The sequence below is a fragment of the Labrus mixtus genome, chromosome 9 (assembly GCF_963584025.1).
Source record: "Labrus mixtus chromosome 9, fLabMix1.1, whole genome shotgun sequence".
NCBI classification, from domain to species: Eukaryota; Metazoa; Chordata; class Actinopteri; order Labriformes; family Labridae; genus Labrus; species Labrus mixtus.
The window spans coordinates 12476864-12501878 of record NC_083620.1 but is presented as its reverse complement, the minus strand read 5'-3'; the positions used below and the strand labels follow the sequence as shown (position 1 = coordinate 12501878).

Below are 25015 nucleotides of genomic sequence, written 5' to 3'. Positions count from 1 at the left end.
GTGTGAAGCTGACCCTACTTCTATTTTATCTCTACAATTAATCTCTGTAACATTCCACTCAGCACAATCAAATCTGCAGTAATTAAAGATTAGTGAGGTATAAGTTTGATAATGAAGTCCACAGATTTGTGTGGATGCCTGATTAATTTGTGACTCATGTTGGCCTGAGGTGGACGTGACCTCAAGGCTGTGCTGCTCTTGGACCGGGTTGTTGATTAACAAACCCGAGCTCAACGCTCAGACTACTTCAGGTGTTTCTAGCACGAGGAGGCAAGACGGAAAGCGTAACAAAAGGAGACACGCACCTGACACGGGTGTTAAAAATAGCAGAAGATGGAGGCAGTGAGAAGGTGCAGGGCAGACTGGAGGTATCCCACTACTCTTCTGTGCGTGTATGGATTCTTCAGCACAGTCAAACCACTGGAGCCTTTCATGATCCCGTACTTGACAGGACCGGACAAGAATCTGACAGCTGAAGAGGTACAGATAAACACTTTATAGACAAATGGCTTGAGAAAATCTTAGCCCAGAGGCATATCATAAAATAACTCAGTCAAGAAAGGCAACCATTGCTTTGTTTGATGCAGCCTTGATAGTTTTGTGGCTTTGATCCCAACACTTTAAAAGCTTTTAAAAGGTCTGCTTTTTGTACAAGCATAAGTAACATGCACATGTTATATTGTAACAAAACAATCAAGATGCCTAGTCACAATAGTTATCTTTATAACTTGAGTGGTAAAATCCATTCAAGGTTATGAAATGCTCGATTTCTTATCAGAAAGCAATATAGTTTCCTTGTTACATGTAATTGCTTTTGACAAGCATTTATTTATCTCCTGACGTTTTCACATTAGGTTAACAATCAAATATTTCCAGTGTGGACATACTCCTACCTATCTGTGCTTGTGCCTGTGTTCCTGCTGACTGACTGGCTGCGGTACAAACCTGTGGTGGTGTTTCAAAGTTTGGCCCTCTTCATTACCACAGCGATGATTCTCTGGACACAAAGTGTACAAGAAATGCAGGCCATGCAGTTCTTCTACGGCATGGTGACCGCCAGTGATGTGGCCTATTTCTCCTACATCTACAGGTCATGTACGGTAGTAGCTTTAAGGGCACTGGTACTAGAGGGTGTCAGGGTTTTTGAATGTAATGCTCTGGGAAAAAAAAACAGAGGTGACATTTTGAATGTGTTGTTTTTACAGTGTGTTAGATCTGAAGAGGTACCGGAAGGCCACCTCTTACTGCCGCAGTGTCCAGCTACTTGGGTTCACAGTGGGCTCTGTTCTGGGCCAGCTGCTTGTAAGCTTCAATCTCATGTCCTACAACAACATCCTGGTATTCACTCTAGTTCTCACCGCCGTCGCTTTCCTGTTTGCTTGCCTCCTGCCAATGCCAGAGCAGAGCATGTTCTTTCATCGCAGGCAGAAAGCAGTGACAGAGGGCACAGAGACGATTGTGGTTGCTAAAGAGCACGTTCATGGCTCAAAGGTATCCTTGGATGAATTTAGAGTGGAGAAAAGAAGAGAAACAGAGGATGTGAAAGAGCTCGAGGATGAGGAGCGTGCTGAGTCAGTAGGTGCTGAGAGCTGCGGTAATGTCCTCCTCCAGCTGTGGAGGGATTTCCGTCTGTGCTATTCAACCAGACAGCTGCTCTACTGGTCAGTGTGGTGGGCAATGGCTACATGTGGCTATAACCAGACCGTCAACTACGTGCAGGTCAGTTGTAAAAGCAACATTAACAGCACATTTGCACGATTGAATACCACTAGATCACTCAAATCATCACTGCAATACCCTCCTGCAGGTGCTGTGGGAGCATGTGCAGCCTTCTCAGAACTTCACCATCTACAATGGAGGGGTGGAGGCTGTGTCAAGCCTGTTGAGTAAGCAACGACATATAAATGACTCCAATGGGGAATATGCTAAGAGTGTACTCATTTATTTCTACACCATAACTAAAAAAAAAAAAAATCAATGTGTATTGCAGGTGCAGCCACAGCCTACGGTATAGGCTTCACTGAGGTGAGATGGGAACAGTGGGGAGAGCTGGCCCTGGGGGGTTTCTCTGGACTTGGGGCAGCAGCACTCTTCCTCATGACCTTCACGGGCAACATCTGGGTCTGCTACGTCTGTTACATCATTTTCAAGTGCCTGTACATGCTGCTGATAACAATAGCAATGTAAGAGCGAACATGTTTTTAAACATCAGAAACAAAGCTCGTTTTTATTTCAGGCAGAGCAGGAAAAAAAAAAAAGCTTAAACACATGTGACACTGATACCTTCTCTTAGGTACCAAATTGCAGCTGACCTGTCCATGGAGAGATACGCACTGGTCTTTGGAGCTAACAACTTTGGAGCATTGGCTCTACAGACGATCATCACTTCTGTCGTGGTGGACAGTAGGGGGCTGGGCCTGAGCATCATCCCTCAGGTGAGTTGTCTGGTCAGCAAAATGTCAGAAAGGTCTTCTGTAGAAGTAGCAGAATTGTTTATAAGCCCACCCAACACACGTGTAAATGTGTTAAAACATTGTGTGGTTTGTTTACAGTTCACCGTGTACGCCAGCTACTTCTCCTTCATCGCCGTCGTATTTTCACTCCGGGGACTCTATACCATTTGGAGAACGCAGAGAAGCAGCAAGGACTTGACGACGCCGTCTGACAGAAATGAACCTCCGGACGATGATGAACACAGATTCTGAATAGAGGATCAGATGTGATACTCCCGGCTGAGATAATCACTTGTGCTTTTGGTCTCCAAGAGGATACGTGCTGGTTTAAAAAGCAGACAAAGCTTTAAAGTACAGACTGCAACACCACAAATGTTTATCTTCTTTTTCTTTTTATACAAAACAAATATACAAGATCTTTTTTTTTTAGAAATCCATATAAATGAAAGGTTTGGTCAATTATGATTACTTAAAATTCATTTTAATATATATATATATATACTGTATATATTTACATATTAACTTAAAATTCTCTAATACCCAATGTTAGTGGTTTTCAGCTCATCAGCCATTCCTGTTACCCACTTATGGATGCAGTGACAGTAGTTCAGAAGCATATGGTCCGGCACTCGGTCAGCAGGGCAGGGGTCAGCAGAGAACAAGCCCCCCTGCTTGATCCTGACACAGCAGTCACTTTTTATTTTATCTCTTGCCAATAAAACAAGCGTTTTTTTTTTTTATCTTAAGTGAGAATAAGTTTGCCTAAAAAGTATCCTGCACAAATAAAACAGTTTGGTTGTTCACAAATACAGTAAATGGCAGTACCCATTAGCTTTTCCAAGCAATAGTTCTGTCTTAAATCTTGCGTGGTAGATACAAATACTGATATGCACAAAGAGCTCATGAAGAAAAAAATATGTACAGAATTGCAGCATAACGAATGGGATACACAGTATGCAATAACTTAAGATTTCAGCCAGTCCGATTATACATTGTGGTTCAGTAGAGGCCAGGCCAGTTCACAGGTTAAATAGAGAAGAGGGGATCAACCTCTCCCTCCGCACACACCATCAGTTTGTCTTGTAGCCGTTGAAAGTGTCAGCAGGACCGTCGTATTGTCATATTGTTCCATCTTTGACAAACTGTGATAGAAAATACAAATCCTTGCAAACATTGTGGTTTTAAAGCTACTTGTGAAACAAAACAGTGCAATAGGTGCAAGTGCTCCAGTTTTCGACCCTGTAGTGGAGCTGATTGGATGGATCGCTATAAGAAGGGATTCGTTGAAGAGCCTCCTGCTGGATATTGTGCAGATGGACCAGCACCCTGGGAGGTGGGGGAAACAAACAAGGAAAACACTTACTTCACTTAGCACCCATTAGAGGGTAAAAAACACTATTCACGTCCAACTTTCATTTAAGCAGTCTTTTAAATTACAACAGCATAAATTACTTTCATTATCTGTATCAACAATGTAATGGTTCTGATGCTCATTCATTCCTTAAAATATGCATGTAACCCTTTCACTCACCAGGAAAGGGTTGCTAGAAACCATCTGTCCAGCCATAGCCTGTCCAAAAGGAGTCACAACCGGCTTTGCCTGGCCATAGGCTGGATATCCACCACCTGAAAGACATGTGATGTGATATAAATTCTAACAACAACAGAAAGATGGATGTCTTTGCTCATGTTAAAAAGCAGGCAAACCTAATCTTGCACCAGGAGAGAATAGCCCTGATTCCAAACTGACACTGGTACCACAACATGGTGACATTACAGTCGTCAGCATAGTTATCAATGCAGATATATGTACATCTCCATGATCTACACACACACACCGTTGGGTTGCTGGGGATATGCAGGAGGCTGAGGGAATGGGGCCTGGCCAGGAAAGGGTTGCTGGAAGGTTCCACTAAAGCTGGTGGGGAGGTTGTATGCTGCAGTGTTTCCAAATCCAGCTGGCATACTCATGGAACCCATGCCAAATGAGGCTGCAAGACAGCAAGAGAGTCAATGGTTAAAGAAGCCTGTACAACACCTTTACATGTGAGCATTCATTTGATTTACTTACAAGATGATAACAGGAATTTAACAGGACACACACTTTCCATTAAAATTGTGCTGGCACACATCAGCAGAAAACTAAACCTGACAATATTAACATGTTTATTTCATAAGCAGTTGGTTAGAAAGCAGCACACTGACGTGAAGTAAAATGAGCTGATAGACTAAGAACAACAGAACAGTCATCAAGGAAACCGAAATATAAAATTAAAACAATAAGCAATAAAGAGATGAGATGACTGTCCCTTTAAGAGGTGAGCAACTGAACGTAACTCTGTGGTTATTAATGTGGCTGTCAATGCCGAGATGGTTGTCTGTCAAAAATGCCAACAATCCCACAAGAAAACAAGTCAGATTAACTGTGGTGAGTATGACAGCCAGCTGAAAATATCTGATATCTAGTACAAATGCTACATTCAATGCAATGCCATGATAGGATGACAATTTGATTTACAGCAGTTTAGAATTCAATTGAATGAACATGAATTTAAAAGAGAAACAGATGCTAGAGAAGCCATTATCAGTGAATCTATAGGGACCAGACAGTGGGAATTCTCCTTCAAAAAATAATGGACACCTATTACTGAGATAGATCAATCATGTTATTTCAATCACAATTAAAAATACAATTATTACAACCTCTCTCCATATGAACATGTACATATTTCTTGTTGCTTGGTCCATGTTTCTTTGTCAGGGCTTTCAATTGAGTCAGTTAAGATATTCATGAGGTATTAAATCCTCTTTTCCTGAATGTTGTGATGACCTTTTTAAAAAACACTTTCACACTATTAGATTAACAGGAACCCACAGCCAGAGTAAAAAGGGACACAGAGAGCAGAATTAGATCCTACCAAAGGCTGGAGGGTAACCCTGCCCATGAAGAACCCTAATTAAGTCTGTCCAGCAGGGCGAGAGCAATCTAAGGGGACTAAGTCTGCCCATTCCCACAGTGAAAAACATTTGTGTTCAGCACTCTTTTCAATTTCTAGTTATCTTTCTCTTCTCCCTGATTGGTGCCTGAGGCTTATTCACTGCTGAGGCAAGGCAATGGTTGCCACTTAAGTTGTGCAAGGAAAGACACTTCGTCATGAACCTTAATTTCTCACAGAAAAACAGATTTATATCACTAATTAAATTGCTAGGTTAGTTGAATTGTAGGTGTAATACACATTCACTGACACACAAAATATAAACAGAACACACCTGCTGCTGCTGCTGCTGCTGCAGCCATGTTTGCAGTTCTGCCGTTGCTCTGGAATGGGTTGGTGGGAGTTGCTGCAGGGGCTACTCCAGCAGCTACAAACGGATTAGTTGACTGAGCTGTTGAAAGAGACATCAAGTCACCTACAGGGCGCACTCACACTAGGACCAGCTGCCCTGTACCGTGCTGAAGCATGATGGTCCCCCCTCCCTAGTCTCCCCCTGGCCTGCACTCACATTGCTCCAGGCCTATCTGGGCCTGAGCACAGTTACCTCTCGACACATGTCATACTGTTACCTCTGTACACATGTCATACCCTTATGTGTAGTGTTGGTGCACTCTGGGACTTTTTTCTCCACGTGAGGAAATAGAATTTTTGCAATTTACATAATCCGGTTCAAATTCGTTTCCCCTTTTTTTTGAACACTTCAAGATCCGATCATCACTAACGTGTGTAACTTGCAAGAGACACGATAAAAACAATAACAATGCTCAGTTATCATTTTGACATTTAAGTAGGCTTGATTGATTTATGACACCAACTCATAACATGAAAAAAAACCTCAACATTTCCGGTAGCTCTCATATTGCGGCCATAGACTGTTTGATAGCGGCACAGTTGATTTTTTCTCCAACAATGGAGATCAACACAGAGAACATGAGTGCAACTTCACTATCTTTGTGACTTATTTTGAGTCGCTTCAGTCAGATATAATCCTCTTACAATCCTGGATATCTCCATTAGTCAAACGAAACTGGACTTTGGGGGTCAAACGTGCTTGAGCACGGTACAGATTGCCTAGTGTGAGTGCGCCCACAGAGTACAGAGTTTGAAAGAACCATCAAATGAAAATCATATTTAAAAATGTGATTAAGAACCAGCTGTAGCAGAACTCTTAAGAATTGCCAACCTTCCGTTATGATACACAGCATTGGGTGAGCATGATTTTCACTTTTCAACATTTTAATCTCCTACTTAAACAAGCAGATAAATCATTTCTCCCATTATCCAAAATGATCATGGCTAAATTCCTGCTGATTATTTAAGATCTGCCCAGAGTCCCAATCAGTTAGATTAAATGATCTGCTGTCAAACTTTCTAAATACATCTGAAGAACCTAATAAACCAAAATTACCAGAGCGGTAGCCTGGCTAAAAATACATTAAGAAAGGATATTGAGGAAAGAGAAATGCTTATTCATGTTAGACATTTGATTGTTGACAGAATGAAACATGCTACAGATTTAAGATTTACACCTTTTGATTACATCTGCAGCCTGCTAATGACTGGAACAAAACCTAAAGATTCATCAAGGAGTACCAAGTGTTGATCCCTGTCAGCTGTAAAAATCAAACTCCACTGTTCACATGGGGTTGTCTAAAAAATCAAACCCCATCAGAAAACTGTCAGCACGTTTGCTTACCTCCGAAACCTTGAGCCACACCAGACAGGACCTGTTGTGCGTGTGCTGTTGATACCCTGGTGTCTTGGCCAAACACAACCCTGAAACAAAGTCATCACAGATGCTGTTTAGGAAATCCACCAAAATAAAACCAGAGACCACCGGACAATCTGAGTGATAGATGTGGCGTCACTGTGTTTTTGTAGATTTACACTCTTCTGGATGATACTGGATTTGGTTAACGAGTTTTAGAAGTCACCACAGCTTAGAGTTGAATAATGTCAGTGTGTTTGATGTAGTGTCTCACCCTTGTGATGCGTTGCTGGTGTTATAAACAGTGGCTGGCGGGGCTGGCGGGCTGAAGACTGTATCAAGCTCAGCTAGAGCAGCATAGCGGTCTCCGTCTGATTGCAGCTTCTGAGACACAGTGCCTACTCCTGCCGGTGAGCCTGACCGAACTCCGACAGGAATACCACCTCCTGGAATAGAAGCACAGAAAAGGCTAGCAAGGTTAAGTCCAATTCGACTCGACTAATGCAGGAGGAAAATAGTCATTTCAAAAGACACAAACACAAGGTCCCGAGATAGCTGCCATATCAACCTATTCAAAGTAAAGGGGAATAAATACAGAGAAATACAGTTTGTGAAAAGTACGGAAAAAAACAAATACCAGCCCAGGATTCACAGATGAGCATTGGTTTATAACCATGTGTGATTTAAATTCACCAATTAAGCAAATGCATGTAGCATTCATTAAAGCAAGGATCTATTTCCACCATATCCAGTGGTGTGTTAAAGGAGGCTGGTTCAGAAGCCCTGAGGCCTGATTTTAAACATTTTTTTTTTCTTTGCACATAGAAATGGTAAGGTTATCAAAGACCAAGCCAAGAAATATGTGATAAAAGTATTGTATTGTGCTGTTCCTGCACAGGGAAGAAGACTCAAAGGGACATAACTCTACAGGCCAGATATGTTTCAGATCAAACAACCCGGTCGACCTCATTCCCTACAAGTGAGATCTATGAAACAGGCTAGGCAGGAGTTTACCTTGCTCTGTTTTGGCAGAGCTTAACACGTTATCCAGGTCAGCCAGGGCTGCGTATTTATCGGCAGGGACGCTAGTACTCTGTACAACATCTCTGCCAGCTCCTGTGGAGTTACTCTGGGAGGAGGAACTGAAGGATCCAAAGTCAGCACTACACGATTTGGGGAAGTTGTCAAAATGTGCAAAATTGGCGTTTGCTGAGGCGCTACCTGTATGAAAGAGAGAGATTAAAAAAAAACATAAGGGGACCTCGAATTTTGGGGTTTTTAGAAACAGCAGTAACAGGGTGGAGAGGGGGATAAGAAGCTGCATGGACGGTAAAGTTGGGATGGAGTCAGGCTAGTAACCGTCATTTTCTATTGGGTTGTTCTTCACTTCTAAAAACATGTTCTCTGTATAACGGCAGTATTCGAGCTCTCCATTCGTATATTACCTAAGGAATAATACCATTATCATGTAATAATGTCAGAGGCACAGGTGCTTCTCACCTTTGTTGATTGCCATGGTTATACCTGAGTTTAAAGGCACACTCACACTAGGCAATCCATACCGTACATAAGCACACTTCACCCCTTAAGTCCAGTTCATTTGACTGTTTTGAGTGCTCCGATCAGTACACGTCCTTCGTCCTGGCACACTTGGAAGAGGTGTGCTTCGGCAAGGTACAGTTCATGCACGAGCTCAAGCACGGGTACACCACATGGGCCTTCATTATGGAGAAATCCCAGAGTGTTGTGGATGTATCCGATCTAAATGACTTAAAATAAGTCCGGAAAGTAGCCGTCGTGCTCTCTGTGTTGTTCTCCGATGTGCGGATGTGGACTCGACCATGCATCCCTTTTATTTATTTTCATTTTCAAGTCTGCCTGTCTTGTAAACTAAGCATGCTTCATAATTACGTAAAGCCATGCATGTGTTGTATTACCATGTTATGTACAAGAGGTAACTGTGCTCAGGCCTGGAGCAGTGTTAGTGCAGGCCAGCGGGGGAATGGGGGGGGGGGGGGGGGGGGGGGGGTAATTGTGCTTAAGCAAGGTATGGGACAACTTTGCCTAGTGTGAGTGCGCCCTAACACTTCTGTGTCGGCAAATTGTAACTGACAAAAAACAACCAAAGATTTTTTTTTAGAATACAATTAAACAGCTTGATAATAGTTCACTTTGCTAAGCGCCCTGTAGGAATCACTGAGTTCTGTAAATAGATCAATCAGATCTAAGCTTGTGATAAAGGAAGCAAAGAACTAAGAGTCATTAGTAGTGTTTTTTTAAAGCAGGAACAGCAACAACAAAAACTAAAGATGGCTTTTATCTTTTTGTGAAACAAACCAACAAACGAAGCCAATCCCATGCCAAGTCAGGTTCTTCCCCTTTAATATCTTTAACCTCTGGGTGCAGCTTGGATTCAATCAGAATAGAATTACATTTAATTTCAGTCAAGACATCCACTGCTTCTGTAGCATACAAAGAACTTACTTTCAGAGAATAGATTGATTTGGAACAAAGGGATATCTACATTATTTAATGTTCAACTATTACAGCTAAATCCAACACAGCATAGTCTTTGTGAGCCTAAAAGGAAGAGAAGGCACTTTTAGTCATTAGTCACAATAGTCAGCCAAACCAACACACATCTAGTAAGATGGTCAACTGTTGGTTAGAGTTACAGACACAAAAAGGGGGCTACATGCTGGGACACACATTACATCCAGAGAGAAGAGGATCAGAGTGAATCTACATTAGAGACGATGGAACGGGTGAAAGCTGCTAAGAGCACAAGCCCAGAGAGAGACTTACTGTGTGCACCCTGGAGAGGCAGGGCAACGGCAAACTCACCCACACTGCGGCTGGATGAGAGCACAGTGAACGCTGGCAGCCAGAAATCAAAGAAGGGGGGGAAGAAATGGGGTAATGAGCAATGTAAGAAAGGGCGGAAAAACAAAACATGCGTGAACTAAACCAGAGGTAAAAAAAACTAAAAAAGCGTGAAGTCAAGGCAAAACAACTGCTGCAAAAGCAAAGGGTGAAATACACGTGAAATCGAATGGACAGCTTAGGGCAGATAGTAGAGTCAGTGTCTGTGAAAAAAGGATTATCCTACAAAGCCACGAGAGAGAAAGGAGCTTTATCCATCAAGGGGTAAGCAGAGGAAAGAGATCAGCTGTGCAGCTCTACACTAACATAGAATCGTCCAGCAGAGGGCACTGTAGTGCACCCATTTCTTAGACGAGGGTAAGGAAACCTAGTTGGGGTGTTTGTGTAATACAGTCACTGTACAGTTTTTTAATGTTGGAGGGAAGGTAGAGACCTCAGGTGAAAAGGCCAGCCCCTTACAGCTGAGCAAAAACAAGTTTTAAATAACATGTTTGCTATTCATGTCATATCAAAGTGCATGAAGGGTTCAGAGAGGGACATGTGAACAGAGGTATGTTTGAGACAACAACATACCACATTCAAACGCAAGCTTTATAAGCCAAGCAAGTTTAGACTAAACCACACTGCAAAAACACCTTATACATGTACTGACACTAACGGTAAAACCTTCATACATTGAAGAAAAAACGCCAATATTGTGTAGTTTTGTCAGTACCACTGCAGTAAGAAACCTGTTCTCTTTTAGATTTTAGAATCACTAGAAAATGAAGTATTTTCAACAGATCACGTATTTAACACATTCATTCTACCGGTAGCCTCGTGGTAAGTACATGTGCCTCATGTACAGAAGCTGAAGTACAGAAGTCCTCGAAGGCGGGCGGCCAAGGTTCAAATCCCACCTGTGGCTCCTTTCCTGCATGTTGTCCCCTCTCTCTCTGATTTCTGACTATATCCACATTTTTTGTGAAGTGTAAATGATGATGAGAGGGTAACCTGCATGAAATTACCACTCATCAGTGTAAAAGGAAGTTTTGAAAGTGTGTACAAATAGCAGCATGATAAAGGTAGTGATGAATCGGATTGGAAAATGTTTTACCTTCTGTTTCTTTTTTTAAAGATTTATTTTTGGGCTTTTATGCCTTTATTTAGAGACAGGACAGAGGATAGAGTCAGAAATCGGAGAGAGTGGGGTGCGAGATTTGGGAAAGGAACCTGAGGTCGGATTTGAACCTGGGCCTCCAGTTTGGAGGCAATAGCCTCCATACATGGGGGGCGCGCACAAACCACTAGGCTACCTGCGCCCCAACTTTTGTTTCTTTTGAGCAAATCTAGAAAAACTACTTTTAGATTTCTTGCTTACTTTATGTTTTAGAACTGACTACTGGAACTACTAGAAACACAGAGGACATTCTAATCAGACACTTGTTTTATAGACAGTGTGCATATTAAACGTTTTTAGAAGCACAGCATATGTATTTGAACAGTTTAAAAACAAACACTTGTTTCAGCATATTCAGTCCATTTTTGGTAAGAAAATGAGATGCTTAATGTGCATAAAAAAACCTTTGAGCATGCTGTTTGTGTTAAGCCTATATGAACAATACATATGTGCACATTATATAAGCTTGTCTTCATGTAAGAGTGATTTGTATGTTTGTAAGCTGTCCAGTGAAGAGAACTTGGTCTACCTGTATTAGAGGGATGGAAGGGGGCTTGGGATGCGGAGGGGAAACCACCTGTCGACCCAGACGTGCTCCCGAATGCATCAAAATTAGCAAAGTCTGCATTTGCGTTGGCATTCTGTGTCGCTGGAGGTGGTGTCAGGATGAGTGTCAGACATACAGATGAACAAAAAAAAAAGCACAATGAGAAGTCAACACCAGATGAGATAATAATAGAATGGATTTAAACGTATAAAGAAAAAAATGGACAACAAAACTCACAGAATGGATGATGTGCTAAATATAAAAGATAATCATAGAGTGACATAACCAGGTTTAGTGCATGGTGGATGAAAAGGCAGACAAGATAGTCTGTTGTTTACACTCTCCCATGAGTTACTGTCAGAAGTCCTTGTTGAGCACAGAGCAATGAGCATTGTGTGAGTGTAGCCCTACACCATTCGTCTCAGGGGGGGTGAATCTGTGCCCATGCTTGCTATGAGGAAATGTGTGGCAGCATGTTAGTAACTGCACTCAGAGTGCGTCTTGATAGCTCTACGTGGGGGAAATGAGAGGATATTATCCTCCATGGAAGGCGCACACTAATAGCCCTATGTTACAGGCATTAGTAGCCATGGAGATGTGTCCATCTGTGGCATCACTAGCACCATTTCATAACATATGTTATTCAAATCCTGGAGGTACATGGCTGCTGCCTCCCTCTCACAGAGAAGGTAAATGGTACTCCACATCAATCAGCTCACAGCTGTCTCTGTAAACACCTTCAGCATTCTAAATATCTTCAACATAAAGGGAAGTGAACTATTACAGCATCTGAATACTGTTCTACACAAGAAGAGGAAAACATACTTTTAGACACATCAAGCTGACATTTATGATAATCTTCAACTGCAGTTAGATCCCTGTAGCATTTAACTTATGATCAATCATAAATGAAAACATGCATGCATATGACTTGTTGCCCATGGTTCAGACTAAATTACAAACATTTAGATATGCTTAAGGGACATTGCAGTTATTGCTCATTTCCTGCATTTCCTCATCACTTTATGTCTCAGCATGCCACTTTCCTGTGTTTAATGCCAAGTTGAGAGGTTTTTTTTAACTGTTGAAATTCCCCTGCACAGTGTCGAAACTCCTGCCGTAGATATTTTTTACTTGATCACACATGTATGTGTTCCTTACTTGAGTGGCTGTTGAAATGTGCAAAGTTAGCAAAACTGGAGCTGGCGCCTGCATTCATGTTGGGCGGGGGGGCAAAGATGTCTCCACCCAAATCACTGAGGAGGTCAAACCTCTTGTCATGGAACTGTTGTGGGTGGCTTTGTCCACGGCTCACCACTGGAGACTGGTGGAGACAAGAGACAGATTTCATTAAAGCTGCAGGTATGTGTTGATTGATGTGCAAAAAACTGTGTGCATCTGACTTTTTAAAACTGATTGTAGGAGTCACTCTGTGGCTAAAATGTGCTTTTACATTCATATAAAAGCATAAATAAAAACAACTGGGGATATTAGTCAACCAATAACAGTAATCTTAATCAAAGTTTAAAGCCTAAAAACAGGGCTTCATCTAACATGATTAAAATAAATCACTCAGTGAGAATGATTCCTGGTAGACACAAGTTTAAAGTTTGTAGATATAAAAAAAAAAAAAAAATCTGGAAGTCACTTATTGCAACAATCAAAACCTCTGAATTCCTCTTTATCAGGCAGACTCAGTCATCTCTTGCGGCTTTCAAATCATTGCAAACAAATGACTCAGACTGTCATATTTTCCACTGAAAATTTAAGGCACAAACTGAACATTTATTCCTGTGTCTTAAATGCTTTAAAAAAATACTGGGGGAACTTTAATGCTCTGATATGTTTCTTTAATGGTGAGTATAAGAGTTAATTTGTCATAATACTCATGATGTCATACTTCTTTAAGTAATCCATTTATTTAACCTCAGCTGCAATAAAACCCTTTGCCAATAAATGCAAATTCAACATGTGTACTTTCTTGTGTACACACTGAAACAAATCTCACTTGATTAGGTGGGGTGTTCTTGTTGAGGTGCAGGGAGGGGGCAGAGTCCCCCAGCAGGGACTTGAGTGGTCTGACCTCAGGAGTGCTGCTGGTGCTGCTGTTGGAGGAGCCAGAGATGGAAGCATGGACGGATGCCACTACCTTGGCCTGCTCGGGTGGTACGTACCTGGCCAGACAGTTCAGATAACAGGTGTTACAATAAACTTTACGCCAAGCAAGGTTTAAAAAAAAATACATCACCAAACACAAACCAAGAAAGGGAGAAGAGAGGGGCCCATGTGAGGGAAAGTGGCTGTGTGTAGTAAGTATCGTCCAACTAAAAGCAAACACTTTCACATCATCACAGCCTTAACTTTCAGGTGTTACCTAATAATCAATTTGAGGAACAACATTCCTGTTAATGATGCATCAAAGAATATCATTAAACTAATATTTACAAGTGGTGAGCAGTTGAGTCCTCAATTGCAAATATTTAACAGACAGGCACTTGTTCAGCCATGTTTGCCTTCACTTTTACTTGTCTTAACTGCACCCATTAGTCAACACAGTCAGCATCCATAATGGGAACTTGCATAGTTGTACTAAATTAACCTGTAACCTCATGGAAAAACTGCATCTTGCACATAAAGCAGCTTGACTTTCAAAACCTACATTCTTTGCCTTTATCTGCCGGCTTGCTGGAGACTAACTTCTGTGAGCTGCTTGGTAGACATTCCAAACCAGAGAGAGAGAAACACTGGCAAAGCCGCTTGTCTGCACAGTGCTCACAGGCAGAGGATAATTCATATATTTGCAATGTGTGTAAAAACTAACTGACCATCTCTTCTTCTCATATTTCTCCTGAAGGAACTCCTTTACTTTCTGTGGTTCCCTGAAGTCTGGTATTGAGGAGGTCCTGTCGTCATAAAGGCCCAGCCAGATCGGCTTACACACCTGGAACAAAACAGAGGAGGAGAGGAATGACAGGATGCGTTATGTGCGTTATCAAAGTGATGATGGCGTGGTTCAGCCTTAAAGCCTGTGAGTGCAGGTTAAGATCGAAAGAGCATTCACTCATATTTGGGAGAGGTATGCCATGTTGAATAGTTGTTAGGTGAAAAATCTGTCTTATCCTCACCTTTCTCTGACCTTGGCTTGAGAGTATTTGTAAAATATTTTAGGTAACATGCATGTGTGCCTTAAGGATGCTGCACTGTAGAGTAAGGCACTGCTAGACTTTCAAGTTACTGTACATACATCAGATGTTATTTCTTTAGCTGGTTTTGGTCCATATGTGCAACGACACTTAATGCACATGAATGATCACTCTTTATTTTTAATGATCAGGATCGTAATTCTTAGACTGTAGGACATACAGTATTTACAGTGCATTGAGTTTCAGCTGGGGTTTTTTTTACTGTCAAGTGCTCTCAACCTGAGGGAAGCAGTACTTTTATAGCAGCCTCGAAGGATGTATGCATCATCTCTAGCCTTGAGTCTCATGTATATGTGCCTGCCCTGACACTTTGCTTCAGCTTTTAATAGGCTGTACTTCCCAGGTGGCATTGCTCTATTTCATACATCGTTTACCAGAACTGGCTAGAGAGTGATAGTGTTTCTCTGTGTGGTACAAATAGTGACACACTGGGGCTGCAGAATTTGAACGACAGACTTTTCAAAGAGACTCTCACCTCAAACCATTTGTATTATTTGACATTTTATTTCTTACTTTGATCTATTAACACTTTGTAATATGGTTGAAAAATGTAATGTTGCCTAATCAAGTCATTTCTGTTTACATTTTCAACTTAAGAAAAAGGCGAGTAATACTAGCAGCCTTGAAGAATTCTATTGATTTCCAGCGCTGTCCTGAACTTGTTGGGAGTAATAATACCCAGCAGAAAAAAGATGTTCATAATGTTCAAAACTAGGCATGCATTCATTTAGTGCAGAAAAAACCCAGATAGAGAGAGAGAGAGAGAAACCATCTTATTGAAATGTACTTTATCTTCTAATGGCAAAGCTGAGGCTCACAACCCTGTCTTACTCGTTTTGGATAACATGATATTAAACTAATTGCCAACTTCCACATCCATCAGACACAGGGCTCAATGTAATGATCCCAGTGAAGACAGCTGCCTGATTAACTGGTGATACAATGCACCCAATGTTAATGAGAACTAAAACATTAAACCCAGAAGTTAATGTTTTTAGTTGTTGAGCCAAGAAAACACACCGCAAACAAACAAACCCCAATGAACAACACAAGAGGCTTTTGAATTGTCCACAGGCATTAGCCTTAATGCTAAAACCAACAGTTATTCAGACCAGTAAAAGGAAATAAATATAGTAAGGCGCTAGCACTGCTATCGTTAACTACTGTAAAATACAGATGATTCATTTTAAAAACACAAGGTAGCAATATTCAATCTAGATAATATGTGGACAAAAGCTAAATGTGTCTTTATTCCTTTAAAAAGCGTACAAGCTTGACATATTTTTCAATGTTCTTATCTCAAGTCTTGGCCTGTGAAGGGACAAAGTGCTTGGCTAAATCCCAAACTCCACAATCGCGGACTTTGAGGCATATTACTGGTAAGTGGGTGAGTGTTGAGTGCCTTCCCACTGTGAAATCTCACTGTCATGAAGTGCATGAGGGCTCTGATGCAAATTTTTCAATGGCAAATTACACACTTTCCGTAAGTCTGCATATCTACTGAATTTTTGTTGGACTTACCCAGAGTTTACCTCTAACTTGGTGACGTGGAGGATGTGGTCGTACAAAATGTCTATCTCCACATAAATGAAATGTACTCTAACATTCTCTAACATGTATGCTTTTTGACAAGCATTTTCTGTAATTCTGTAAATCTTTCTGTATGATTTTCATAAATTACAGAAAATGCTTTACAAAAAAGCATACATGTTAGATTGACAGCAGATAAAGGATATAACAAGGTAACATAAAAAGAGCCAAACTACATGGACAGTCTGTATAGCACACCTGGTGAAGCTGCAGGAGAGTTGACCTCAACCTTAACAACTGTGACAGGGCGGAGTCACCATGCTCACCTCATTTCCATGTTTCTGTAGGAACTCGATTTCCTGTTGCGTGAAGGTTGTCATGGAGATCGACTTGACTCTGTGGGGTGGATTCAGCCCTCGTCTGTGGGTGGAGAAATGGAAACAGGGGTCAATCTAATCTGGAGACACTGGTGACGACAGCTGGACAATCTCCAGATGCCTGCTCAGAGGACAGCGTCTTTTAATTAGCAACAAAGTGACAGGCTGGTACGACAGAATCACAGAGAGAAATGACAAACACTCAAAGGACAAGACAGGGAGTGAACAGAACAATAGGAGATGGGTGAAACTCTCTGCTAATTGCCATTGCCTGAACTGAGGCTGTCAGCACAGTGACAGAACGAGTGATCTCCCTTAATATAGAAACTTCCATTATGAAGTAACACCCATTAGACCACACAAGCCTGGCTCAGATTCCTCCGAAGGTCACAGCTAATGCCACAACGGCCACAATTAAAGACGCCTCGTAGCTTTAATGGTTGAAAGAGCCAGCATCAGGCTTTTATATTAAGCTGGAGGCATGCTTGTAAGTGAAAGTGCAATGCCGGCTTCAAGGTCGCAACATGTTTTGTCTGTGAAGGTGACCAATCAGCATCAGTTATGCAAGCAGATTATTTTAACTGCGAGTGAGATTGCTGAGCAACACAGCCACTGGAAGGAGGAAAAGACAACTTATTTAAATATTATAAACTGGAACACTAGTACAGTGACTGTAAGGCCACTAGCCAATCAGATCAATTCCATTGAGGCTGATAATTCAAATATCATTAAGATTCCTTTTGGAATAAAATGTGACCTTAAATATCTGTTCCCCTTTTTGTCTTTATCTGCCTTCTAGCAAATGCATGTCAGCAGCACAAGGTTAGCAGCTGCATTCCTCCATCAGGGTCCTTGACAGTATACAACAAGTATAACATGTATCCCAATTAGGAGAAAAGTCGATCTTCTCCGTCTTCTGCCTGCTCCACTTTTCAGAAAATGTGTACTCAAACAAGCCGTTCCCTTAATGAAATCACAAAGAGAAGTTACCCCTCCCCCAGGTTTGTGAATATATTTAGGTGCAAATGTAACAGTTGAAAAATCTGGTTGACTCTCTGGTGGATAAAAAATTTAATTTTTAAAAGATCTCACACTAGTGGAGCATTATTGTACTTCACTTACATGTTGGCCAGCATATTCACAGATGTCCATGAATCATTAATAAGATAACATCAGCCAGTATACTGGCCAAGTTTCCTCAAACTTGTTTTTAAATGCATCAACAATCTGGCCCCTGAACCTCTCTCCAGATATGTTCGAAAACAGGACGGAAACAGGGTAACGAGAAGCACTGTGAATGGAGACTGTAGCGTACAACATCGTAGATCTACGTTTGGTCAATCAGCCTTCTCCATCAAAGGCTGTAAACTCTGGAACACCTTACCACCTGAAATAAAATTAATGTCCGACTTAAAATCTTTTACAAAACAGGTGAAATGCTCAAAGCAAGCCAGAGCTGTACCCACTTTTAATGAATATCTTCAAACTGGTTTATAACATTTGTATTGTTGTAGATGTATTTTTTGTATCCTCATATCGTGTTATGGGGTTTTATGTAACTGAATGTTGTACATTTTAATCTGTTGTTTACACAAAGGCCCAACTGGGGACACGAGTTGGAAATTAGCAATAGCTATATACTCTTTATGCAGCACATCAGTTTCATGCTTTGTATTGAAATTATGTTAAATTGCATTGTCCCTATTAAATGAATAAATTCAAGTGGATTTATCTCTAGAGCTCATAGTTCTACTATTCACTACCAAAACATGTAAACATGTCCCAAACATGTTTAAGTAGGGCATATAACAAAGTGAATCTGTAGTAGCTATTTATGACTTACTTTAACAAACTTGCTCTGCTGGCGATCAATTACCCCAGTTTCTCCAAGCTTTTCAAAGCCTTTCTTTAACTATTGGGCTATGTTTCCAAGTACTTTGATCAAGCAGCTGTTCCTTTTACATATTTTAATATCATTTTGCTCACAATGGCTGTGAAACCTCCCTTGTGACTTCCCGATTCAGCTCGTCTGGCAAATGGGTGGGCCTGCAGGTTAAAGAAATATTATTTATCATTTTAGTGTCATTTGTCCTGATATTATTTCCAGCAGCAGCAGCACTCTTCAACAAAGACGTTGATCTAAAAGCACACACAGAACATAGAGCTTCACTTGACTTTTCTGCTGTTTCTGTGTGAACTATTTCCATTGTTCCACTCTCATGGTGTACTAAAAAAACCACCAGAGTCACATACTGTTTTTCTGTCATGACATGTTTAAAGAAGTCTTGCTGCACACTCCTCCTCAAGGCACCTTAAGGTGTGGCAGAACCACCACGCTTGGAAATTAGATCCACAGTGTAACTATTACAAACACAATGTCATACGCATAGGAGTCAGCTCCTAAAGGCGGTGAAACACTAGACAAGTGTGCTGAATTATTTACTTCTGTTACCCCTGACAGAACATGTTCTTATCTCCAACTTTTCTTTTCACATCCACCAATCAGCTGGCTGTTCCTTAAGCAACAAATGTATTGTTAACAGTTTAGACTGTCAATGAATAAATAAGTCCACACTGTCTGTATGGTTTCATCCAACTGGCTGAGTCAACTTGCTTCAAGACGAAAGAAACCGAAAGCAGATACGAAGTGAAATAACCCTGCTGAATCTAGAACAAAGTTTTACATAGCTTTACCTCAACATGCAAAGGATCCATTGGATCTACTCGAGTTGTTTCTAGGTGTAACACTTTGTCAACTACAGGCGAAATGTAAGAAACACCTCTGTTGTTCATTCTTTACAGGATCGGCCATGAAAAGAAACACTGCTTTAACACAAAATGGTTCAATAGAAAAAATGATAATGCATTAATTAAGACTCTTTTTCGTTAAGATAAATCTTGGAGTGGTGATGGCCTAGTGGTTAGGTGGTGCCCCATGTACGGAGGCTATAGTTCTCTCCAAGTGGGTGGCCTGCGTTCAAGTCCGGCCTGCGGCTCCTTCCCTGCATGTCATTTCCCACACTCTCCCGATTTCCTACTATCCCATCAAATAAAGGCACAAAATAAATCTTTAAAAAAAAAGATACATCTTAACATCTAAAAGGTGATTATAATACAATATTAGATTTATCCCTACCCAAATTACCACAAAAGTTCTTCAACCAATGTAAGAAAGTAGAGGATTGAGAGTGTGAGCCCTGCGGTAGGTAAGTGATAAGATCCTACAGTACAGTCTCATGAAGATGAAACTAGGTCAGATACAGTGAGAAAGCTTCCAAGCCCTGAAGGTCTAAAATGAAGGCAGGATCTCTACACAGTTGTTCAATAATGGTTAACTGATACAGGCCTTTTTTAACGTGTTTGTTCATTTGCAGTTAGAATGCATTAAACACATTAAATACATTTCATCTGCCTACATTTTTAATTTAATATATTTTTCATCTTAGAAAAGTCTTACACACAAATGGTTAAAGTGGGAATCATATTACAATCATCTCACATCGAGAAAAATAAACTGTCAGGTGCTTCCTCTGGTCTGGACTCCAAGGTTTTACTGAGCCAGGTGTTCAAATGTTCTACGGTCCCACACACTCCTATTTTGGCAGAACAGAGTAGTCATACAAAAGTGAGTGTATTCAGACAGCAGTTAAATCATTAGGATAAAATATAGAACTAATAAAACAGCTTCATAAATCTGGATCTTTTACTCGTCTGCAGTTTGTGAGAGAAACAGAAACAATGTTATCACCTATTTTCACCTCATGTCTATTGGATAGAATAGAGTGACAGTCATAGTATCACATATTGCACAGTGAAATAATTATGACCTAGGCCCTACTGTGAATCAGACCAGCTCAGCGGGCAAAACTCAGCTCATTTGCATACTGTATCAGCTCCGGGGTGAAAGAAACTGGCAATGGTAAGTCTCAAAAGAGAGGAGGGGCAATGCACCATCCTTTTGTTTCTTCATAAAATGTGCACAAAATGCTTGCTTTTACAATTAATCCAGTAATTTACTCATGTTTTATCACTGAAAATGCTGACTCTGCAATGTCATGGCTTCCAGTTTTATCTACAGCGCTTCATAGACACAGCGACTTTTTTTGAGAAATCAAATGTCAGGGTCAAAGGGAAAACCAAACATGCTCATTTTCACAGTTCAAGTCATATCTGCTAACTTGCCAATGATTAATATTATCCCAGACAGCTGGTGCCAGTGACACCTTCTGACCTATTTGTTATGCTCTAGTCTCATGCTCGAGCCCTGCTTACTCAGGAACACACAGGCCAAGTGGGGTTACTTCCTGCCTTGAGCAACTCTCTAGAAAGAGACATTGTGCATGGTGTTCCTCCTGGGAACGCCTCCACCTTCATAAGGAATGTGTTTACATTGGAGATTCCAACTCCACCCATTTAACAACCTCAAACTATGTGGGGGAGACGGTTGTGGTGGGTATAGTCACTCTTAATCAGTTAAACACTGTTAATACCTCAAATGAAAATGGAGGGGAAAAAACTTGAATGGTTGTATTTGCATTCTTCTGTTATATGAACTGGTTAGAACTTTAAACCAGAAACATAACCTTACTTGGTAAATACAAACTGTATAGAGAGATAGCTTTCTCTGTTGATGGAATCTGCTTTTCAAAATAAAACAAACCCTTCCCTGTGCTAATGAAAAAAAATCTTAGAGAGTGTACTTCAGACAATAATTATAACAATGCATCAGATCTGAGCACGAGTCAAGGAAAGTTCTCACAACCGAAATACGTTTGCCTGACTTGAACTAAAAGGAAAGCGAGAGGTAAGCCGTGACCTCTCTGCTACATCCTGTGGCACATGTCACAGCACATGCTGCTGATGTAGCAGCACAGTCGGGCCATACCACTTCCTGAGTCTACAATCACAGCAGGCTTCCTGTGTACATCAGTCCTTTCAACCCCACACTCTTCTTTTGCAAATGAAATTCCAAACAACAGCAGCATTAATTTGTCTGCATAAAGTACAAGCGAGAATTGCAATCTGAAGCTATAAAAGAAGTCAATTAACTGGCATAACGGCTTTAATACCATAGGGTAAGCAGATGGGAAATTCACAGAGGAGTCCCAACTGGACCCACTGGTGAAGTGAAATAGAGGGCAAACTCTGCCCATCAGCAAACACATTATTAATCTCGTTCTATCAATTCTACAGTAAAATGTAGAATAGTGAATATCTATATTTCAAGTGGAGACAAGCAGATTAAGGTCACAACATGGTCTGTATATGAAGTCAAGTGTGAAGAACAAGAGCTGTGACATTTGCATACAGTTTCCATCTGTTCCACTGTAAACATAAAGGTCATTTAGGAATTACTGAGCAACAAATATTTCCGTCTCCATTGGAACATTATATTCATTAGTCACCAACGGAAATTATATTTTGATAAAGCATTTAGAAGGACCTACGTAGGCTGCTTACTCTCCGAATGAGGACAGCACAGGATGGAAGAATGAGCAGTCTATTAAGTTACCAGTTAACAGCAAACTGCCACTTTGCTCTCCTTAAATGTTTTCATTCACAAAGGCTTGTGATAAGTAAATATATGTGCTAGGTTAAGAAAAGAAACCAAGGTAAAACTATGTAGCTATAGCTATAAACTATCCAGGTCAGAGCAGGGCTTCATGGGAAAGAGAGATACAACTCTGAATTTAAACAATTGTGTGAGAACATTATACATGTGTTGCTGTGGTTGGTAACCAGTTTAAATCATCTGAACAATAAAGTGCAACTCCACCCCTTCTTCAAAAGATGCTGTACAGAAGGAAAACTGAGCCGCAACGTTTTCAGAAATGAATGTGTATGGGAGGCATATTGCATAGTCTGTGAGCCAGATGTCAATACTCAAACAACGAGGAGTACTGTAATCACAAGCACTCTTCAGAGAACCATTATTATGTGCAGATTACCACAATGTCATGCTATGTCAGCAACATGAGGGAAACAATTCCTCAAAACAGAATTGGGGTGTTAATTTTGCAAAAGACTGAAAAACATTATTTACAAAATGATGCATTAATTTGTCATTACCCCACTTTAGATTTCATTTGACATGTGGCTGACAACACACACACACACACTCTCACTCTCTCTCTCTCTCTCTCTGACAGCTGAACTGAGGTGGGATATCTTAAGCTGAATAAGAAGAAATGGAATGCATCACTAATCCCAAAATCACAGGCTACAGATGCTTGGTTACACAACTGCACAGCAAAGCTTTAATTCAGTCAGGCAAACGCTATCTAACGTCGCATCATCGAGCAAAACTAAAAAGCATCACTCTGGATATATTACACTGTCGTTAGAGATAAATGGCGGACAGAAGTGGTTAAACAAGGGGTCAGCGTTGTAAGAGCGTATTGCTAATGCTGCTACATTTGTCATTGTGCATCTTGATTATTAAAGTCTTTATAAATAAGATCACTACTAAATTATAACTTATGATAGCACAAACATCAGGATGTCATGGTCAGTCACAACTAGATACTATGAGGCTATTCCACGCCCAACATGTGACGAGTAACATTTAGCAACAAAAAAAAGCTGAATTATTATTTCCTTGCAATGGTTGTTTTAAAGTACAATAACACGTCGCTGCATCAAACAAATTTGTGGGTATGAAAAAATGGAGCATTTGATGTTCTTTTCGTGTGTATTTGTATCCAGGGGGTAACAATAACTGCATCAGTAAGCTTCGTTACAGGATGGTGCTTCCAGTGGTTACAAGTGTAGCAGCTGGTTACTACTGACTTATCAGTAGACTAGACATAGCCTGCAAGATCATCTCACTGGCTAGCACTGAGAGCTAAAGTTGGCCAGTATCTAGGGTGGTTGCTTAGTTAGCTTGCTCTGCTAAACACTGACACCTCCATGCACCCCGCCCAACACCGCAAGACAAGACAATGTCAAAGTAGCTGAACTCACACTGGCACAACTGGATGACTAAGTACCGTTAGCTAGCGCTAGTTGGCTAACTGGTTTTAAGATTCCGCATGTGGCTAATTGGAGGAAACCAAAACGTTATATCGTATTGCGCCATGTCTACGCTAAAGGTCACTGAGCGACTAAAAAAACTTACAGGATGCCAGAGCAGGAGGTGCAAACGAAGGAGCCCACGGTCATATTGGCATAGGTTGGGCCGCGCTGGTCGCAGTCAAAGCACTTTCTGTTGGGAGGCAAACTCGTCATTTCTCTCAGCATCTTCAGGTGTTTCTCCTCTTGTTTTCGTTTTGCACTCGCCGCCATGGTGAGGGATATACAGCAGGGTTACGTTAAGTCAGGGAGGACTGGAGGGTCTGCTACCACCTAAAACAAAGGTCTGTTGCCAGTCCGTGCTAATGACAGGGAGGAAAAGGTAGCTCTGTTGTCAGGGGGGCCTCGCGTCTCCTCAAACAAGGAGTTTCAGGCGTTGGGTCTCGGTTTCCACCGGAACAAGATGTAACCCTGTCGTTTACTTCCGCCTTCGTTTTAAATCCCGCTACGCAGAAAACTACAGCTCTTTGGGTCAGCGATTTTTATGACAATCTCATGTCAAGATCTTAAAATGTACAGTCCATGGTCAAGATGTATGCAGGAATAAAAAGGTTATTCGAGCTTGATCTGTTAGGAAACGATATTACTAACTCGCAAGATCTGATGTCGTGAACGTAATGCGTATTACGCACTTTTGATAGGCGTCTATAACCAACATTAATTTAAATAATGTCGTTTATATACTGGCGACTGCATATTAGTTTGACTGTAGTTATGAGATAATGCAATTAAATAAGAAATTACTGTTAATTGAAAGGGCACGACATTATTTGTCCGGGGTATTTCTCATGAAAACCCAAAGCACTTCGAAGGTTAAATTGAAGAAGTGAACTATCTTGTCTATCAAACGGACCTCTTTGGTTGTACTCATGACAGTTCAAAGCACGCTACTGGTCTTTCGTAAAGACATCAGCGCCCCCATGCGGATTAGCATTGGTACTGCATTAATAATATGAAGGGCTATAACTAAATGCGCAATCAATCTGTTTCTTTCTTAGAATTAGGATTGTGATATCCTTGTAACGGCATTTATAACTAGCACAAAACAAAATATGTAATGGTCTATGTAGTTGAAACTTTTATGTGAG

General features: G+C 40.9%; 2 protein-coding genes across 8 annotated transcripts; one reads left to right on the top strand and one right to left on the bottom strand.

Moving 5' to 3' along the window:
* The first annotated feature begins 124 nt into the window (after nt 1–124).
* On the top strand, nt 125–3191 carry slc19a3a (solute carrier family 19 member 3a). Its single transcript, XM_061046300.1, has 7 exons — nt 125–480; nt 855–1090; nt 1206–1719; nt 1808–1886; nt 1991–2183; nt 2294–2435; nt 2553–3191. Exons 1-7 carry the CDS (start codon nt 334–336, stop codon nt 2703–2705), a joined length of 1464 nt encoding a protein of 487 aa, XP_060902283.1. The 5' UTR covers nt 125–333; the 3' UTR covers nt 2706–3191.
* Nucleotides 2913–24283, bottom strand: agfg1a (ArfGAP with FG repeats 1a). Of its 7 annotated transcripts, none has more exons than XM_061046291.1 (14): nt 23974–24283; nt 16806–16899; nt 14572–14687; nt 13755–13920; nt 12908–13070; nt 11729–11848; nt 9963–10034; nt 8172–8378; nt 7432–7603; nt 7146–7225; nt 5715–5840; nt 4292–4444; nt 3985–4079; nt 2913–3779 (listed from the first exon to the last, which is right to left on the bottom strand). In XM_061046291.1, the coding sequence occupies exons 1-14, from the start codon at nt 24138–24140 to the stop codon at nt 3720–3722; spliced, it is 1791 nt and encodes a 596-aa protein (XP_060902274.1). In that variant the 5' UTR covers nt 24141–24283; the 3' UTR covers nt 2913–3719. The 7 variants fall into 7 exon arrangements, with proteins under 7 accessions (XP_060902274.1, XP_060902275.1, XP_060902276.1 ...); XM_061046292.1 differs by having other exon boundaries at nt 5724–5840; XM_061046293.1 differs by having other exon boundaries at nt 10002–10034.
* Nucleotides 24284–25015: the final 732 nt, after the last annotated feature.

Excerpts from the sequence above, each read along its gene's own strand:
- slc19a3a (XM_061046300.1), top strand. The coding sequence starts at position 334 with ATGGAGGCAGTGAGAAGGTGCAGGGCAGACTGGAGGTATCCCACTACT. Across the intron at positions 1,887-1,990 it reads GGCTGTGTCAAGCCTGTTGA|GTGCAGCCACAGCCTACGGT; the intron begins GTAAGCAACGAC and ends TGTGTATTGCAG. Across the intron at positions 2,436-2,552 it reads GCCTGAGCATCATCCCTCAG|TTCACCGTGTACGCCAGCTA; the intron begins GTGAGTTGTCTG and ends GTTTGTTTACAG.
- agfg1a (XM_061046291.1), bottom strand. The coding sequence starts at position 24,140 with ATGGCGGCGAGTGCAAAACGAAAACAAGAGGAGAAACACCTGAAGATG. Across the intron at positions 5,841-7,145 it reads TGTGGCTCAAGGTTTCGGAG|CTCAGTCAACTAATCCGTTT; the intron begins GTAAGCAAACGT and ends CTCTTTCAACAG. Across the intron at positions 4,080-4,291 it reads ATATCCCCAGCAACCCAACG|GTGGTGGATATCCAGCCTAT; the intron begins GTGTGTGTGTGT and ends CATGTCTTTCAG.